Raw genomic sequence first — 21,115 nt, 5'->3', positions numbered from 1 at the left:
GAAACTCGTGTCAGGTTACAGAGTGGGAGAAATGCTGCAGGGGTCTGCCTGTGGTGACCTTTTTGCCACGTTCAAAGCCCCCAGACCTGTTGGCCTGCAGAGAGTCTCAGCTCTGACTTTCCAACCAGGAAGCAGAGAAATAACTGAACGATGCGTCGAGGCAGCTGATCCTCATCAACCAGCTGCTTGTTGGTTCAGTGCCTTGATGAGTTTACAAACTTCCATTTTTGGTGACATTGTCAAAAAATCAATCATATGTTTGTGACTGAGGTCACGGTTAAAAGTGGTTTTATGTTCTCAATACCTACAAACAAGGTGGAGGCCGAATATCAGAACCACCTCTGAATATGATGCACTGCAGCATGACCTCCGTGCTGAAACATCCTGAATTAACACCTCTATGACAGTGATAAAACTGGTGACTTCATGGTAGAACAGTCGAATTAGATTGTATTAGTGTCCCTAATAAAGTGGCCACTGTGAGAGCATAACATGCTTAACTGGATCTCACAATATCTTTCAGACATGTTTCTATGGGACCGGTAAGACTCTGAGAGAGTGACATTAAAGTAAAAGGTGACGTGTTTCCTCTCCCGGTCGAGTGAGTAAAGTCTCATTACTGTGTCAGTAGTGGATTACTTGTTGTGAGTAATCTGTGAGCTCAGAGGGAACAGCAGTGTGTGTGTGTGTGTGTCAGTGTGTGGAGCTCCTCTCTCAGCAGTGGTCGAGTGTGAAACACGAGCAGGGAGGCTTGAGTTTCCTCGTCTGGCCTACAAACCACCGACAGACACACAGAGGGATGTTAATGCTCTGAGAGTCCGCTCAGGTGTATCAGTAACACTCTCACATCATCGGCTGAAGGACTACATGTCTTGTTAAGATGCACAATGAAGAAAACGATAAGAAACATGTGATCTACGCTACCTTTACGCTGACCCACAGACGTCTTCAGAGTTCAACCTGCAGGACACACAGGCGGCCAACAATATCTCCAAACTCACCATCTGACGCCTGCGGTAAAATCCAGGTATGATGGAGACCTCACCTGTGCCAGGACTGCGTGCTGTTTCACGTATCCTGCCCACGCAGTCTTAGTGAGTTATTTATGTGATCACTGTGCAAAACTTCTGTTTAATAACTCAGCTTTTTTCTGCAGGTGCCGTGTGATGATGAAGACTGTGAACTGTCCACACGTCCTGGTACAGAAAATTTTCACTGGTTTACACCTGACAGAGGACTGTTCGTCCAGTCATGCCTGCTTGGTTTGATTCTCCTGATGTCACTTTTTGTGCATCATCGATTTATTGATTAAGAGCTACAGAGGATTTTTTTTTTTTACCTTAAACCTGCAAGAGCTGATTCGTTTGTCCACTTGGGGGCAGCAAAAACAGACGACATCTGTCAGTATTCTCTCTCTTTTAGCTCTGTTTTTGGTCTCCTCCACCTCCTGATGGAAATATCTGGCTCTTTAGCTGCTAAATGCAGCACTGTGTTCACCAGCTGTGTCTGTCTGCTGTTTGCTGCCCAGCAGGTAGAGAACGGTGGCTTTTTACAGCTTCTTTACAGCTTTTTACAGACGAGCTGCAGGAAAATCAGTCCCTGTGGTTGGATCTTCAGTATCTATTCGAGGCTGCAGAGTTCAGGAGCAGCACTATGAGTCAGATTAAATCCACTGGCCGTCACACCCAGTGTTCGACTAAACGCCGTCTGGGCTGCGAAGTGAAATGTAGCACACGCAGTGAAGACAGAAACCTGGTCGGCTTCTGCCTCGTAGACAACCCGTAACCAGGACAACCCAACAAAAACACGCAGGCATCCCGTAAGGCCGTCAGACAACAAGTGTGCCCGGCCAATCAGTAACCAGGAATTGATGTTTGGTTTAGGGTGTAACTGCTGTGGGAGATTCCTCTCTCGACGAGCCGGGTAACGTTTGGCAGGAGTCAATAAGATCTCTGCACCTAAATGTCACTCAGCTCTGTCGGCTGAGGGGTAAATTTTACGTTTTCTTAAGTTTAAGATTTATATTCATGTCATATTAAACACAGGTTTCATTTATAGAGCTGTGAGTGACACTGAAAGTTTTATGAGTAGATGTGAAGAGGATCCTCGTAAAGTTTATGGTGAAGATTCTGACGCCTCCTGTTCTCTTTTGAGACAACCACCAGGTGACAATGAGCCCATACAAGCCCTGAGATGATGCACTGAACACACCCTCTGCTGCTGGAGTCCTAAACCAAGACCAGGAGAGAGCATGAACCTGTTTCCAGCAGGGATCCTCACATGGTTTCTCTGACAGAGACATAGACATGCATTGAGGGTCCCGAGTGAGCAGTTCAGAAACTTTCATTGTGTCTTTGCTTCCTTTCTGTCTCAGGATTTGTGGATGAATGATGCAATGTTGTTGTTCAGTCCAGTTTTGGACTCGTCATTGTTCACGTTTCTGTCCTTGGAGGTTTTATTGTGTCACATTGTTCATGCTGTGGCCCGTGACCCCGGCCCTGGTCTGGACTTCCTGACAGGAAAACATACTGTACAGAGGCTCAGGGGGGACAGATGGTGCACGGGTCCAGTCTGGGCCAGTAAACATCCTCTCTTCACCGGCCTACGACAAACCACAACATGGTCCTGGTGGTCCTCATTCATAATGAATAAGACAAGTAATTCAGTCAGCAGGCGTGTTATGAACTCAGAAAGCTCTATTCAATCAGAATATTAAGCATAGTTTCCATTTAGAGATTAATTACTTTTTATTGCAGAAGATAAACTCTTATTCGTTACTACAGCCGACACGAGAATAAATCAACATATTTTAAGATGTGTGTAAACTTGGGAAATTGTACTTGGACACTGTTTTAGTCAGACGAGACATCCAGACAGATTTCCATTTCTGGAGGCGCAAATTTAAAAATCCCAGATTTCAGAAGTGTCCCATCATTGAAAAACATGTTCAAGCTCCAGGATGAAGAACCAGGATCGAAAACGGCAAAACTATGTTCCAACTGCAGAAAGACGAAAAGTCCACGGCCACACGAGCAGCTGTGCTAAATGCTAACGTCAGCATGCTATCATGCAGACAAGTGTTCACATGTTCACCATCTTATTTTAGCCTGTTAGCATGCTAGCATTTGTTAATTAGCACACAGCCGAGGCCGATGTGAGTGTCAGTAGTTCTGCAGGTAGTGAACACATTAAAATGTTGACCTGATGATGGCGCTAGATGAAAAGTCAGGGAGGGAAACATCAATTTTGGAACAGAAATTCAAGCAGATGGAGCCAAAAGTTTGACATGAGATGCACTAAAAACCAAAAATATGAACCTCATGGTGGCGCTAGAGGAAAGTCAGTGGATCAGTAGGATTCATCCTCTGGGCACCATGAACCTCTGCACCACATTTCATGGCAATCCATTCAGTTATTGTTGAGAGATTTCAGTCTGGAGCTGCGGCACGTCTCCGTGGAGCAGCCGATCATCATTATCATTATTATTGATTATCCTTGTTGTTATATTTCCCAGGTTTTATTCATTCTGCCAACATTTAGTCCCTCGTTAGCTGCACGAGGCTCCTTCCTGAGCAAAATGAATCTTTTCTGAGACAAAACAACACCTACACATCAACAACTCTTAACTCCAACTTTTAGTTTTATTAAATCCTAAACTTTTTATCTTACAAATTAAGATCAATTTAAAGTGAACGTTCACATTCTCCAGTAAATAACATGATGTAAAAATAAAATAACAAATCAGTTTAAGACGTTTCTCGAACAACAACCCAAAGTCCTGACAGTCAGTTCACAGAGACACGGAGGAGTCGGCGCCGCACGCCGTCCGGCTGAAATGAGCAGTAAACAAACACACTCACGACATGAAACGACACATATCAAAAGAATTGATCACTGTCAATCATTATTGCTTCGGTGACTACAGCAAAAATCTGTTTTTTCACACTGCTGCTGCACGCTGACGAGGAATCGTTTAGCCCTGTAATGCTGTGATGAAGAACTACTGTACATCTGCACAATTCATCAGAAAGTACAACGAAAGGAAAACATCATAGAAATATCCCAGCTAACTTTATCTAATTGGTTTGAATTAACAGTCTATATACAGATCTACATGTTTGAAAAATGCTGTTTGTTGTATAAAATGTACATTATGAGAAAACAATCCTCAGTAATGAAGAACTTAATGTATAAAGGGTGGAACAGCACTGTAGAGTTTAAACGCTGATAAGACAAACAGCTTCTCTACAGGACTGTCTCGTTTAGCTCCGTTACTTCTGTTGAGAACAATATTTTCCACCTGCAGCGCTTCACTTTCTATGTTTACACCTATATTCCCAGAATCGTAACGCGTCACGTCGACGTGCTGCTTCTGTTTACAGAAAAACTTTGTTCCCGGCGGTGACGGCGGCTGCAGATCGCTAACATGTCATATATTAAAATGTGTCTGTAAACCTTAAGGCAGGATGATCAAGGCACATGTTATTTACACTATGATACGGGAGTGTCGCAGGAGTGAAGCGAAAAGGGTGACGAGCTTTTCTTTAAATCACATTTTAACAGATTCCTAAAACTGTTTGATCTTATTCTGAAGGGAAAACATTTATTTCACTTTTCTGTTTTTCCTTGTTTGTGTCAAATAACATAAAAAAGCTGAGTTTGACATTAAAGTCTGACTGAAATCATTCATCATACATATTTTTGCTGAGATATCAGTAAAAATCTCGTCAGTGTTTAGGTCTATTTGGTTTCGACTGACACTGTTGCTTCTTGCAATTTGATTGGTGCAGCATCTGCGTGGGCGGAGTAGACGCCATGGGACACGCCCACCCAGAGGCCTGAAGCATGGACCCCTTTCTCCAACCAGTTTAATCCTTTAAATGGAAAATCAGGCACAGTAGCTCCACTATCAGTGTAGTTAATATTCCAGAAGGTCAAAGGGAGAATCAAAGGTTCGGCTCAGACTTTAAGATTATTGTTAAATAAGGTGGACTGTCGGAGGTGACGAGCCTGAACTGTCTGTGGATATCCTGTGTGTAAAGACGTGGACGATCTGCTCTCACAGTTCAGGTCTTCTGTTGACAGACGCCGTCGGTTGATGTGAATCTTCAGGTAACTGTTGAAAAATGGCCACATGGCTGATTTTCACAGATCAGTTTCAGCCTGACATTTTAGCGAATGTACGATTTCCTTCTCGTGTGATTTTGTAAACTACGTCCCCACAAAGAGCCGCAGGGTCTACTGGACTCGTGAAGGCTCGTCGCACGATAAAAGAGGCAATGTGGTTTCAAGAATCTCAGAGGAAAACCCTGTAAATGTGGTGAAAGAGCCGACGTGGCTGCAATGGCTTGATTTCCACCAGGCATCGCTGAACTGCGGAAGAAGACGAAGGACTGACCGCCATAAAAACCACGAAGACGAGACGGAGGAAGAACAAAGGGTCTGGAAGAAGGAGCGGGCTGACGGAACCGGTCCGGACTCTAGTTGGAGCTCTTGAGCTCGAAGCGGCTGTACACCTGCTTGGACTTCATCTTGTTGTACTGGTTCACCAGGTCCAGCTTGCTGTGGCCCAGCGTCATTCTTTTCTGGTCCTGCCGGTTCATCACGGCGGCCGGAGACGGGGGCGGCGGCGGGCTCTGCTCGCTCTCCGGCTCGGTTTGAGAGAGGTCCGGACCTCCCCAGGACGTGGTGCCGTGAGGGGACGGAGACCTCCGGAAGTTGTAGGTCTCTTTGTCTTTGTTGGAGGGGGGCAGGAAGAAGTCTGTGAATTTGTTGAGGAACTGGTTGGAAGAAGTCCTCTGCTTGGGGGCCAGTTTGCTGTCGTTGACCGGGGAGGGGGTTGAGGACTTGGGGTTCAGGTTTGAGTTGGGGGTTCCGGGGATGAGCCCGGCGCTGTGGAACATGCCCGGTTTGTGGTCGTATAGCCCCAACGCCTGGAACTTGGAGGAGGTGCCGCCGATGTTCGACCGCATGACGTCGGCCGGGTTGGGTTTGCTCCACTCGATGCCCATCGGCTGACCGTAGGCCGGCGGCGGCCGCTCCATGGCCGGGCTGTGATTGGTTCCTCCGTTGACCCGCGGTCCCGGCGTGACGTGACTCTGAGGCGTCGGGGTCTGACCTCCACCTCTCCTCTCAGGGCTGAGGTGAGAGTTGTTGTTGGCCTCCTTCTTGTCATGACCTTGGGTGACCTTGTAGACCATGTTGGAGGTCATCCCAGGTGCAGCCTTCACGCTGGACACGCTGTTACTCGATTGGCTGCTGGAGTTTTCGGAGCACACCCTGTCCCTCTGCCTGCTGGAGGAAGGAGGCGAAGGAAAGATTAACTCACAGCACGTTCTTCAGATCAGAGTGAAGCTGATCTATCGATGGAGAGGTCAGATATCAACTGACAATACTGTCGGTAATTTATATATAATATATAATAAAACCAGTTCAACCTGTTTGCTCTAAAAAACTGCAGCAGATAAAATCCCATTAAACGTTGCAGTTATTACTGATACAAACCAGTCAGGTTTTTACTGGATTTATTGGATTATTATTCTGTTTATTTGCTGGATTTCTTTAAATTGTGATGAATTCAGCTGTTTTAATCAAAATTTTCCCATTTAAAGCACTTTGTAATGCTGTTCTTTACGGTAATGTATAAATAAAGTTTATTGTTATTATTATTATTATTATTATCTCTGGTTTATATGGACACACAGTATCAGTATTGGCTTGTACCTTTAAAAAACATTAAAAAATAACATTAAACATTCCATTATAAATGGAAATATGCTTTTTTTTCTTTTCAGCATATTTAAATAGAGAAACAGCTTTTTTTCTTAGTTAATTTTTACATTTAATTGCTCCTTATTAAAGTTTAACATAAAGTATTTTTATAGTTTCCTATAATAATCTAATTTTAACATGCAAAGCATTTTTTAATGTTATTGTCACATCTGATGTTATAATTCACTACCTTATTTATTTGACTCTTAAATATTGATCTTGTTATTACGCCTTTATTGAAAATGGATTCTGGCTTTAATCAATACTCACACCAAGTCACCACTGACTGCACAGCAACACAAAGCAAACTGAGATATTTCACTAACAATCAATCAGTTGACTCAGCAACAATTTTAATGATTATTTGATGGATTAAACATTAAAATTATCTTTTTAACCTCTTTGCTGCTTCTCTCTGTTTTGCATCATTGCACACTGAACGTCCAGGTGTTCGTACCTGTCAGAGAGTAAATCCAGCCCCATGACCGGGCCGAGCCCCATGCCCATGCCGGGGGCCACCATGGGCTGGTACGACGGGTAGTAGGGCATCCCCTCCTCCTCCGGGTTGAAGAAGTAGTCGATGATCTGCGAGTCGGCGTACAGGCAGCGGAACTCCCGGTCGAAGCTGTCGGCGATGCGGCCTGAGAAATGCATCACCATGTTGCTGTGCACCTGAGCCGACAGCCAGGTGAAACTGGAGAGGAGACGACAAGGGGGAGTTAAGAGAGTGTGACAGCAGCACAGAAGCAGCTAACCTGGAGCAGAAATAGCTTCTTTTACTCACTGAAGATTCTCTGTTCGAGTTTCACAACAGAAATAACAGAGAGAGAAATAAAAAAACAGCATCGTTACACTGAATTACAGTAATATTTGAATACATGAAGGTATTTCAGTGATACAGGTACCTCACTCATTATTCAACCACGTGTGCTTCCAGAAAGTGTTCAGAAAATGCTCTTTTTTTTATTAACTTCTTACACTGCCCCCATGCTGCCTGTTAAAGTGTCAATCAGGAACAGCTGAAGAGGAAATAGGCGAGGAAACAGGAAATGACATCACCTGCTAATCGGGAAGGTGACCCTCCTGCATAGCTCTGCGTACCAGAATGTTTGTCATGTGTGTAGCGTGTTTTTAAAGGCGTGCGGTGGATCATCTGTGGATTATCTGCCTCCACCTCCAGCTGATGAAACCACAGATCAGCCTCAACAATTTCCTGGACAATGATGAGTCACCGCGCTGACTCATCGGCTTATCTGACGGCAGGTGTGCAAAGACCGGGGACGGCCGGCTGAGCCGCAGGAACGGAGCGCAGACTCGGCGGAATGTGAGCATACAAATGTCTGAGCGTCGGTGAACGCAACATACGTGTTCCCCAGCAGGCCCGAGACACAGGAAATGAAAGACAGTGGATGGATTCAGAACCACCTGCTGCACGCCAGCCATGACCACAGCGTGCAGTATGGACGACATACTGTGTTACTACCATATGTAAGTGGCAGTAAACAAGAACGCAGCTTCACTTTATGTTTTATACAAAGACAGATCACCTCCATTCAGGTGAGAAGGCTGCGTTTTTCCACCCAGCTGGTCTGAAGGCAGCTTCAGAGAGTTTTAACATTTCAACACAACAGACGAGGAAGCCATCAGTAGAAAAGTATTTAAAAAACAGCCGTGCGAATGTGCCCGGACGGCGGACGTCTGTGCACGTTCGCCTACGTGCAGCCTGGAGGAGCGCGTTTCTGTCTTCGCTCTGATGAAGATTAAGAAGTTCCATCTGGATCACTTATTGACTCAAAGCTGCCACAGAGGAACTTCAGAATCAGTTCGACGTGTAACAACAAGGTGCAGGTCTTCCTTCACTTTGAATCTTAGCCTGTCAGTGCTCAAAGATCTAACTTAAAGGATAACTTTGGTTTTTTACAACCTGGACCTTATTTGTAGCATTAAATATGACCATTTACTCACCCAGACAACTTTGGTGGCATTTGGAGTCGTTTTGAAGAAATTAGCCCCAGAGGAGCGGCGCGTATATCCGTATAATGCGAGTACTCGGGGCATCCATGCGCAGCCTCTATATAACGCATAATCTGCAGAAACTCGGGGCTGGGGCTAATTTCTTCAAAACGACTCCAAATGCCACCAAAGTTGTCTGGGGGAGTAAATGGTCGTATTTAATGCTAGAAATAAGGTCCAGGTTGTAAAAAACGAAAGTTATCCTTTAATGAGGGAGGGATTGTGTCTGAAAAATGGTTTTTGGTTTGTGACGAGGAACTAAACGGAGACACTGACTCACTGTAACACGGTAACGCAGACGTGTGTTTTCCAGCAGCTGAAGAGAACCTGCAGGACAACCTTCCTCCGCCATAAATCACTCAGATATCTTGGACACGATTCAGCTGCAGTCAGATTCCCGGTCTGTCCTGAAGAGGAAGTGATCAGAGCTGCGCTGCATAAACCGTAAATCAGAGCGTTTCTGTCACAGAGACGAGGGCGTCGTCTCACGGGCCTGCAGCGAAGCCGTGTCTGATACTCACATCCATCATCACTTTACAGCACGAGTCCGAGAACACTCCGTGTTCCACGCTCCGCGTCAATCATGTCGAGATAAGCTCGATAAACCGTCATCTGCTGCTTCCTCTAACAGTAACTCATAAATCTAACAAACGTATCGCTGGATCGAAGTTAAAAAAGGGAAATAATAATAGTAATGATAATATAATAATCTTTATATTCTTTTATCTCTTTTAAGGAGTAGTAAAACATTAGACCTCTTTTACAGCGACTTTATCATGTGTCATAAAGCCTTCTTGTGAATACGGCACGTACAGATGTTAAATAAGAAGGTTACTGTCAGGTATGTAAAGTATTATCTGTAAAACTATTACTGTGTGTGTTCTGGACTGAGTCGGTGTTCAGCATTATTTGCTTTTCAAACAAACGAATGGGTTTAAAGGGTTTAACATCAGAGTTACGAGGATGTTTGGCGATAACGTGGGCGGGCAGAGGCGGAGGCGGCGCTGCGGTCGGGTGATAAGACAACATTTGCCCTCCTGAGGCACTTGGCACCTCTCTGGATCTCGCCCTTCATTCCTCAGTCAGCTGCCGGTCGGCCTGCATGCCTGAGCACAGCCGCCGCCGCGCACCTGAAACCACACGGTCCAGGAGGACAATCGCCACGCCGCAGCCACGAGACGATCAGAAGAAAACAACCTGACCGGACGAGAGGAAAAGAAACGGTGCAAAAATCAAACACGGACCGAACAAAGCTGGTGAATCTGGGGTTCGGTCGTATGACGATGAAGGAACGTGTGAACATGAACTCAAATATTTGTCACAATCATGAAAACAAGCTGCTCGAACATAAAGTCTGACTGCTGCTCTACAGTGACCTCTGACCTCTGACCTCTGACCTCTGACCCAGGAGGGAAAACTCTTCTTCTGGGATCAGCGAGGTCTCTGCTGATCTGTTTGGTACATGTACTTCCTGTCCTGCCCTGAAGTGTCCTGTCCTGTCCTGTCCTGTCCTGTCCTGTCCCGTCCTGTCCTGCCCTGTCCTGTCCTCCCCTGTCCTGTCCCGCACTGTCCTGTCCCGTCCTCCCCTGTCCTGTCCTCCCCTGTCCTGTCCTGTCCCGCACTGTCCTGTCCTGTCCTCCCCTGTCCTGTCCTGCCCTGTCCCGTCCTCCCATATCCTGCCCTCCCCTGTCCTGTCCTGCCCTCACCTGCCCTGTCCTGTCCTGTCCTCCCCTGTCTTGTCCTGTCCTGCCCTGCCCTGCCCTGCCCTGTCCTGTCCTGTCCTGTCCTGTCCCGCCCTGTCCTGTCCTCCCCTGTCCTGTCCCGCACTGTCCCGTCCTCCCATGTCCTGCCCTCCCCTGTCCTGTCCTGCCCTCACCTGCCCTGTCCTGTCCTTCCCTGTCTTGTCCTGCCCTGCCCTTCCCTGTCTTGTCCTGTCCAATTTCTCCTTGAAGATGCAAATTTCTCCTTGGAGATAAATAAAGTATCTATCTATCTATCTATCTATCTATCTATCTATCTATCTATCTATCTATCTATCTATCTGTCCTGTCCTGCCCTGTCCTGTCCTCCCCTGTCCTGTCCTGTCCTGTCCTGTCCTGCCCTCACCTGCCCTGTCCTCCCCTGTCCTGTCCTGCCCTCCCCTGTCCTGTCCTGCCCTGTCCTGTCCTGCCCTGTCCTGTCCTCCCCTGTCCTGCCCTGTCCTGCCCTCCCCTGTCCTGTCCTGTCCTGTCCTGTGTCTTGTGCGGTACAGACTGGAACCTCTTGAGGTTATCTGTGATATTAGACGATACAAATAAAACTGACTTGACTCGACAGAAACTGGGTTACTGTCTGTCCTCTGCAGAAACCCGGTTTCTGTAATCAGGGTAGAGGATCAGAGAAACCTGATCTCTGAGAAAGAGGATTTCTTGGTTACATGAAACCGCTTTAATTGGCTTTAACTGAGCAAAGTTACATCACTAACTCCCATATTTATTATCTGCCTTCAAGAACACGGTGATCAATCAATCAATCAATCAATCAATGATGCCCCAGAACTCTGGATCATGTGACCCACAGACATCAGAAAGCTGACTTCACTTCAGTCTTTAAACTAGCTGCTGCACGGCTGCACTTCGTTATAAACGTTGTATTTTACTTGATTTCATGCATTCTATGTGATCTATTTATACTTTATGTTTTATTCTGTGGTTTTATTTTCCATCTTATGAGACGCATTGTTTTTATCTTCATCCTCACTGTATTGTACTCCTCTGTGATGCACTCGCTGCCTGTGATTTCTTTGTTGTAAACACTTTGAGCTGCATGTCTTGTATGAAAGCTTCTGCACAAATAAAGGTTTCTACTACACGTCTGGTGAAAGACTTCAGACAGGGACAGCACTGCTGTGTCAGTCCGTCAGAGTGACAGAGCCCTGAATGTCTCTCTATCAGTCTGAAGCTGTTTCTGAAGCTGTGTCAACTTGCATTTCCCCTGTTCTATGAAGCAGCTACATGCAGCCAGGAAGCACAGATGGGCTCCACAAATCTCCACCAGAAGTTCACACATGAGAGAAGAGCCGACCCGAAAGTGTCAGCTAGTAAATGTGATGTGAGGAGCTTCATGGAGTAAAAAACACGCAGAGAGTCTCCTGATAAAGAGAATCAACGGTTCGTTCAGTGAAGTGGCATCAACGCTCTGTGCTGCTCTGTGACACGAACACGTTCAAATAAATCCCACGATACTGTTAACAGCCTCACTGCTATATCACACACACGCACACACGCACACACTTGGATAATCGATGGATCATTTCGGTCCATGTTCAAGCAGCATTTGTTGGCTCCAGCTGCTGAATTTTCTGGGATAAAAACAGTGACATGAACACGCGCCCTCGTGCATTATCACCACTTTCTGCCATCAGGAAAACAGATGATTGATTATATAAATAATCAGTATTTGCAGCTCTGGACTCGTTCTGATGCTTTCTTCATTAGTCCTGAATCAGAGACACAATGTGAGCAGAAAGAGAAACTCCAACGACACAAAAGGCTGCAGAGAAAGCCGAAGCTATCAGTGAGGAAGCTCTGCAGTCGCTGCTGCTCAGAAATGTCAGTCTTAGTCGTGAGTGTGTAGCTGCAGGTGTTACTCAGGTGTTCTCCAGCAGGTAGAAGCAGCAGCACAGTCACTTCACTGCCCGACTCGAGCAGCATCACACAGCTTCTCCACACGCAGACTCAGACTCAGCTTCCTCCTGCGACCCGCTGATAGTCCCGCTTATCAGCTCGGATGCAAACTAACCTGGCGACCGTCCACAGGCTGTGCCGTCCTCAGACACCTGTCTTTACGTTCTCACGTGCTGTTCATTTCACCAGTCTGAACACCTCAGTCCGCCTACACATCAGGCTGTGATCTGTGTTTTATTCCAGGATTCGCCCAGACCTTCATGCAAATTCTAAACGCCACGACACACGCCATTACCGAGCTGCGACGAGGCCTTTTAAAGGGGCAGTCCACAGATTTAGCAGACTGCAGACTAAAACCGTGAGACTTGCAAGAGACAGACTGCGTGGATGGACCAAATTCTGATCATTTCAGAGTCATTTCAGAGGGTCTGTGATGCTCCAACAGTTGTGTGTGTGTGCAGTGCATGAAGGCCTGACACAGCGTCCGGAGGGTTAGTGACACAGATCAATGCCTGCGCACTCGCCCACTGTGTGACAGCTCCATAACATCAGATTTTTATATATTAACAATATTAGATTCTGATAATAAATTAGACAGCGTCCTCCAGTAACCGTCCGGTTCCACACCTTCATTCAAGTTGTCGTTTTCTACTTTAGTTAGTGACTCCATCCATTTTCAGAATGACCGACAATCGTTTCAATAGTGAATCCTTTGAAGTCCAAGTGCAAACAAAAGATGAGCATGTGGTGTGTGTGTGTGTGTGTGTGTGCGTGCGTGTGTGCGTTCCTCACCTGTACGACCCGGCGATGACCTCTTCGCAGTCTATGATCATGAACTTCTCCAGGACCTGACCGGTGAATTTCTTGCCGCTCTTGGTGCAGTACGTGTCCCCGCACACACTGCGAACGCGCATGTTCTGCGCACAAACACACGTGTTAGAAACACACACACACACAGCGAAGCTGCAGCAAGACGACGAGCAAGTAAACATCAAAACAGACAATGACGAAAACTACAGTTTCCACATGAAGACGCATCAGAAGCATCATTTTGGTTGATTTCTGCATCATATTTAGCTTTAAATTAATTCACTTCTGAAGTCAAACGCTGTCTGCAGACTGGATGCAGCCACCGTTAGCTTTTACCTATGAACAGTGAGCTCGCAGAGTTTTGTGAAACTGCTTAACGGTGTTTGAAAATGCAAACGAGCTCCGTGCATAACAAGTTCTGTGATTATTCCACATGGAAACAATCAGTGAAACATCGAGGTGGGAAGCGAGTGTGTGAAGGTCAGCACAGCAGATGGGTTTTACCTTTTTCTACTCGCTTCAAATGTTAAAATGTTCATTTTGTCTTATGCAACCACGCTGCTGCTCAGAGTGTTTGTTTCCTTCCTTTCAGCCTTCGAAGAGACTGGAGACCTGCATGTGACAGATGATTCATCGCATCCCTCACAGACGCACAGGAAGATGAATTTCTCGCCGGTGGTGAAACTCGGACGCAGAGATAATGAAAAAAACAACGTGGAATCTTTCATGTCTGAGGGAGGGGCTCAGCTCGCTGCTCATGGACACTTCAGCAGAGCTGAGGCCTCGCAGCTGAACCGCCAAAAAAATACAAACCAAAGGTTAAAATGAAACCAGCCAAAGTAAATGATGGAGCAGGAAAACAAGAGGACGGCCACCTTTAACACACATCAACCCTGCTTCATGTTGCAACACACACACACACAGAGAGAGAGAGAGAGAGAGAGAGAGACAGAGAGACACACAGAGAGAGAGAGAGAGAGAGAGAGAGAGAGAGAGAGACAGAGAGAGAGACACAGAGAGAGAGAGAGAGAGACACACACACACACAGAGAGCCACAGAGAGAGGCAGAGAGAGACACACACAGAGACACAGAGAAAGAGAGAGAGAGAGAGAGACACACACACAGAGAGAGAGACAGAGAGAGAGACACACAGAGAGAGACACACACACACACACACAGAGAGAGAGAGAGACACAGAGAGAGAGAGAGAGAGACACAAACACACACAGAGAGAGCCACAGAGAGAGACAGAGAGAGAGAGACACACACAGAGACACAGAGAAAGAGAGAGAGAGAGAGAGACACAGAGAGAGAGACACACAGAGAGAGAGAGAGAGACACAAACACACACAGAGACACACACACACACAAACACACACACACAAACACACACAGAGAGAGAGAGAGAGACACACACACATACACACACAAACAAACACACACAGACACACACACACACACACACACACACACACACACAGACACACAGACACACACACACACACACACACACACACACACACACAGACAGACACACAGAGAGACACAAAAACACACACACACAGACACAGACACACACACACACACACACACACACACAGACACACAGACACACACACACACACAAACACACACACAGACGCCCTCATACTGACTTAAACCAATATTTACTTTAGCTGACATCGTAACTCGGTAATAAAGTAGAATCAGTCTGAGAGTCTGAGGCACAGTGCTGCTTTCAGCTAAATGCTAACATTAGCATGTTAGCATGCCGCTGTTTATTAGGCACCATGTTCACCACGTTAGCTTGCTGTTCAATGATGCTCACAGCTGATAATTAGCACGAAACAGAAATGATCGCTGAGGCTGATTGAGCGTCATAATAATAATGTGACTTTACAGGAATTTAGACACAAACCGAAGAATTTCAAGCGGAAACAGACGACTTTCCAAACTAACTCTTACGAACAAAGTGATGAAGAAAGAAGCTGTCATTATTTTATATGGAGTATTAACGTAGTTTGTGGAAATACTCGGCTTTGAGTGATAATTTCTGTCTGATGTGGCTTTTTAATCGAAGTGCTCCATCATTTCAAACTGCAGAGTCTGTGAATCCCAAAGTTCAGCGGCTGGAGACAACATGTGCTTCTGTTTGTTGGAGCTTCTCTGCATCACAAACTAAAGTCTGTGTAACTTAAACCAAGCGCAGTACTTACACTCAGGTGGGAGTTCTGGATGTCGAGCGCTGAGCACATTTCTGTGAAGTAGTCGAGGTTCTTCTCGTCCAGCAGGATGTAGACGGGGACCCGGCGCTTGTTGGACGCCTCCATGAGGTCACACAGCAGGTCCACGTCTGTAAACACGTCCATGACCAGCGCTATCACCTGGAGGCGCAGGGACACATCAGAGACGTCAGCACCACTGTTTCCTGAAGGCGTCGTCACAGCTAAAACATGAACGCACCGCCTGACCTTCACAGACTAATCGAACCAATCTGCAACAACTTTTAGAAGTGATCTTCTTTTTCAGTTTAACATCGCTGCAGAGTTTGAGTGTTTGTTGTCAACATGGACTTTTCAGAAATTTCTGGGATTTTATAGAATAAACTTTAACTGCTGCTATAATCTGTTAATAATCTATTTCAGATTTCATTCAATGTTTAAATCAAAACGACCTTTGACACCCGACCCCTGCTCACGTAACAGCTTTCATCACGCTCTGTAAAATTTATGTAACTAAGTTTTATGACTCAATAATTCAAAACCAGAAGATAATTACAGCTTCAACGCGCATCACGGCCGGATTAACCTGTTCTGGAGAACCGGGGCAAAAGCTTTCTGTTGGCATGCGAATGCCTCCGAGGTCCAATAAAGTTCAACACACACGACACACGGATGACGGTTTGTTTTCGATGCTTTCAGGTCACAAGCGACAAAGAGAGGCATTAAACCGTCGGTCTGCAGGTGATATTTGACTTTAAAGGCACAGTGACACACATCTGGACGTCCATTTATCGTAAACGCTGAACGTGTGATTTTATGCAGGAACTCTTCACATGAGGAGAAATGAGCAGGACCTCAGTGCGTTCTGTGTTACACAACATTAACACACACACAAGGAATGTGTTTGACAGCATATGGCAGCATGCAGACACACACAGGAACAGACATGCCCATGGATGCAAATAACACACACTCAGAGCTCGAACACCACAGAAGCTGCAGGGAGAGCATCAACATGGCTGAGGCTCAGCAGAGGGGAGCCACGGGGCCAGATGAAGCCAGCTGTGTGACCACTAGCTGGAATCAAACACCTGATGGGTCATCAGCGCAGGTGTGTCCAGACGCCGAGAGGCCAGACTGACATCTGATCTGAGACCTGCTGACTCTGCACAAACGTGCGAGAAAGAGGTCAACGCTGCTGAGAGAAAAAAGCTTCACCGATCCGTGGTGTTTCTACATTTTGCAGAATGTTTCGTGCAGGGTTCAGATTTCTTCCACAGACTCAGAGATCCTGCATATAAAACAAATCTATTTACACATCGAGAAGAAGGAAGTGTCTGTGGAGAGGTGACTCATGCAGCGTGTGCTGGACTGTCTGCCAATGAGCCGACTGTGGTTCTTATTTACCACCACCACATAACAGCTAAGACAAGATAAGAAAAGTCTTAGCTTAGCTTAGATGTTATATGGGGAGTTTAGTGATCATGAGCTAATGTGGAAACATTTGTTCACAAGTCGTGAACTCACAGCTGGTCAATGCAGAGCTAATAACCAGTGAATAAGTGAAACTGGTTGAAAATGAGCCGCAGCAGGTAAAGCGGCCGTCGAGCCGTGTGATGGGTGACTGAATGAGCCTGAGGCGCAGACCCTGAGGGGTCCGGTCCCTGCTGGATCACAGCTTCTGTTTGAAGTGTCTGCTGTCATTTCACGTGGGACAGTGAAAGGACAACAGAGACGCAAAACGACCACAAAGAGACGCAACAACAGACAAAATAATGACAAAGAGACGGAGTCGTGGCGTGTGTGAACGTGGCCTGTGCACTTCAGCAGACCAGAACAGCGTTTTATAAATGCCACAAGAGACACAAAACAACGTACAGATGCAAACTGAGAACAAAGATATGCAAAACAACACGGAGATGCAGAACTGACACAAAGAGACAAACAACCGTCCCCTCGTCTCACAGTCCGTCCGTGGCTGTGGAGCTTAAAGCTGGTGATTAGAGAGTAAAACGTTTCCGATGCCTGAACCGAGGTCAGCCGTTCAATGAGTGACAGAGCGAGCCGCGGGCCTGATAAGAGCTGATCAAACACGGCGGCAGGCGGGAGGACGGGCCGGTTCAGACCTGCTCGGGTCGACTGTGAGCGAGCGAAGTGGAAACGACTCCGGGGAGAAATGAAGGTGCTCAGGTGCAGCCATGAAAAACAAAGAAGCCTCCCAGCTGACTGCAGAGGACAGAGCGACGTCTTTGTACTGCAAACTGCCTCCATGCTGCTTTACTCATCTCAGGCTGCAGGGTTAACATCCAGACGGGTGTGAAAGTGTTTAAAATGCTGATTATCTCTCACCAGCTCTCCAGTTTTAACATGTCACATGGTTTAAAAGGATTTATTTCCTCTTCTCTACTTCTTTTGTTGGTCTTTTTATCGATTTTGCAGTTGAATTCTTTCACTTGTGCTGCACGTTAGTCTCAAACTGTTTTACTGTCGTCTTATTATCTGACTGTCAGTCGTGTGTGAAACTCTTTGAAATGCACTGACAAGAATGAAAGATGCTGTAAGAAAACATGTTGTTCCATCGACCGGTTGATACGACGCGCTGCACGTCATGCTCCTCTCAGCTGAATACTGGGTCGTGATTGGCTCAAAACTAATCATCTCGTACGGACATTTGTTAAACTGAGATTTACGTGAGCTCAGAGAAACTTCAGCAGATGTGAAAACTAAATCTGCACAAACGGAATAAAACAACAAGCTACATTTATTTTTAATGTTTTAACCGTCCTGTTTCTGATCAATAGTGTCACTGTGATAGTGATTGATAAGTTACAGTGAAAGGCTGTTACACTCATTATTTTTGTATTAAAAACTTTTTTCCAGCAGATTTAAAAAACAAACAGGTTTGGCTGCTGGGGCAAAGTGCTGACTTCACGGGTGGAGGTGTGGCGTCACGGGTGGGGGTGTGATGTCACGGGTGGAGGTGTGACAGAAGTTTTTTTGAATATAAAATGAATTTCACTGACATCCGTCCAACACACACACATTAAACTGGTCTAACATCTTCTGAATGATCCTCTGTTGACTCAGACTAGTTCATTGTGTCAATATGTGTTTTCTCTGAGGAGCTCCTGCACTGTGACACACTATGACTCTTTATACTTGACCTATATTCTACCATTGATTGACTGATTGATTAGTGTTTGGCTGGGTATCAACAACCAAGCACATCAGTGTCTAACCAATGACTTTTGAATAAGACTGAATGGAGAATGTTGAACATGAGTCCAGATGTTTTATATTTGTCTCAGTTTCCTCCTTTAAGCAGGTTTTCATATTACTGATCACAAAAACCACTTTCTACCTCTAAACGGCCTCTCACAGCTAATTAAATCGGTTGTTTCTGGGACCTTGTGAAGCCAAAGCCCCGTATGAACCCCCACACAGTGTCCTCTTACCTTTTTGGCTTTGTTGATCAGGGACCGGATGAGGTCTTTGACGTTATGAGTCTTGTCCCTCTGGAAGTAGATCTGCGTCTCCGACGGTCCGTATCTCGCCGGGGAGTCCGGCCAGCCGAGCTCCAGCATCGGCGGCTCCTCGTCGGACATCATGGGGAAGTAAGTCCCGGAGGTGAGCTCGGACACGTCGTCCCCGTCCCCGAAGTCCCGGTCGTTGGGGCCGGTGCCGTTGCTCTCGGAGCCGCACGCCTTGGCCGCATGCTGGGTGATGTAGCGGACCTCCAGCGGGGACAGAAAGTTGAGCTCCCGCTCCTCGGCCAGGACCCTGCGGTACTCCTTCTCTCCGTGCTCCAGCAGGGCGTCCGTCGCCAGCCGGGCCGCCTCGTTGTGGCTCAGCTCCAGCGTGGAGACCTGTCGCCACGGGTTCTTCACCTCCTCCAGCCGGGAGGCCAGCTTGCCCAGCGGCTTCCTGCCGGACGCGGCCGGCCGCAGGGCCTCCGAGCTGATCATGGTGCTGGCGTCGTCAGCAGTCCCGGGATTAACCTGGCAAATCCCCGGTTCAATAAAACCCTCCGGCAAAATAATCCCAACAGACTCTGCAGCAACTATTTCCCTCCTGTCTGCTTCTGAAGAGGCATTTCTGCGAGGAAGGAGGATTTAAAGCAACACAAAGTGTGTTTGAAGATGATCTATGATCGATACTGTCCAATCAGGTCAAATCTCCACTGGTAAAACACCGCATGCAGGGACACCTGAGACACACACTTTCAGATCTAAAGTAAATATTTCAAAGCTCCACCGCCGGTCTCAGTCTCTGAGTCCTCCTCGCGCTGAGACCTGGACCGTGTGTCTGTCCTGCGGGGTCTAACCGCCGTAATAATCCAAACGTCCCGCAGTCGTTTCCCTCCGAGGCGCTGAAATGGTCCTCGCTTCTCTAATTCCCCGTCATGTCAGACAGGATGTGAGTCCCAGGAGCCGCCACCTCCTCTCTCCACAGTGTGTGTGTGTGAGAGTGTGTGAGGTGTGTGTTCTCCGCTCACCTGTTGCTACCTGTCCTGTCATTGGTCTCCAGCGCGGACAAGCTCCTCCCCTCCTCTCCTTCCTCTTGTTGTCTCTCCGTTGTCAAGCCGACCAGTTCACAACAGATACGCTGCTTCCGGTTGTAAATTTCAAAATAAAGTCCGGTGGGAGACACAGTCAGTGTGTCTGGAGGACGAGTTGAATTTCCACTGCGCTGTATTTTCCAAACAATTTCTATGCAAGTTTGATGTCAGTTTGTGCTAATTATGACAACATCATCAACAAAAATATCATAATAGCCTACTAATTATGTATGGAAATTCAGACAAAGTACAAATATGTAAGAGTGCAAATGTGCAAAATGTGAACAGGATGCTAAGAATGCAGAGTGCTGCCTACAGTCTGTAGTCCAATAGCATTTAGGATGAAAGTAGAGCCTTGTAGTCCTCTGAACAGGTGCCTTCCAGAGGGACTTTGAGCTACTGCCCTCAGGCAATGGTCCCGGCAGACCTGGATGGTCCCGGCAGTCTAATACTGCACTAGCTCTCCTGAGGACCTGCCTGTTATAAACTACCTAAAGCTTGTCTCCCAGATATTTTAGTGGCATTTAACAAAACTTCCAGGTCTTCTTCTTAAATTATAGTCTCCAAAGCAGGCAGTTATTCAGAAGGTTAAAATGGATTCGGTGACCTGCTGTGGACTAGCAGTCAAACACTGCCTGTTTTCATTACATCGTTCTTTCCTGGAAATTTTACAAAAGAAGAAGAAGAAGAAGTTTGTTTTTCAGACCCATAAACTGAAGCGCTGATCATTTACTTTGGTTCATTTGTTAGTTGTTGTATTTTTTGTTCAATGGTCCAAACAGGAAATCTGAAAATCTGAACAGGGTCAAAGTTGAAGTGACAAAAAGTGTAAGAATACATTTCATTTCGTGTACTGGCTTAATGTGTCCAGGTTTTCCAGTTTAACACACAAATCAATACAGAGATCTCAGCACCTGATAAAGACAACATAATGAATTAATAATCACTGGATTATCGATTATTAAAATTGCTCCAGTTCTCATGTTGCTTGTAGAAACAGGCGGTGAGTGTTTTGTGACTTATGATTTTAGATGCAGGTAATGTGTGTAATCTCACCCTGTTTGCCACATCAGGC

General features: G+C 46.3%; 1 protein-coding gene across 1 annotated transcript; it reads right to left on the bottom strand.

Moving 5' to 3' along the window:
• Positions 1-3,620: 3,620 nt before the first annotated feature.
• Positions 3,621-19,963, bottom strand: fam83c (family with sequence similarity 83 member C). Its single transcript, XM_041959398.1, has 5 exons — positions 18,938-19,963; positions 15,477-15,644; positions 13,242-13,366; positions 7,229-7,465; positions 3,621-6,294 (listed from the first exon to the last, which is right to left on the bottom strand). Exons 1-5 carry the CDS (start codon positions 19,445-19,447, stop codon positions 5,481-5,483), a joined length of 1,854 nt encoding a protein of 617 aa, XP_041815332.1. The 5' UTR covers positions 19,448-19,963; the 3' UTR covers positions 3,621-5,480.
• Between the last annotated feature and the right edge of the window lie 1,152 nt (positions 19,964-21,115).

The sequence above is a fragment of the Chelmon rostratus genome, chromosome 2 (genome assembly GCF_017976325.1).
Source record: "Chelmon rostratus isolate fCheRos1 chromosome 2, fCheRos1.pri, whole genome shotgun sequence".
In the NCBI taxonomy this organism is placed as follows: domain Eukaryota; kingdom Metazoa; phylum Chordata; class Actinopteri; order Chaetodontiformes; family Chaetodontidae; genus Chelmon; species Chelmon rostratus.
Note: the sequence above shows the minus strand (reverse complement) of the source record. Positions and strands in the feature narration are given on the sequence as shown.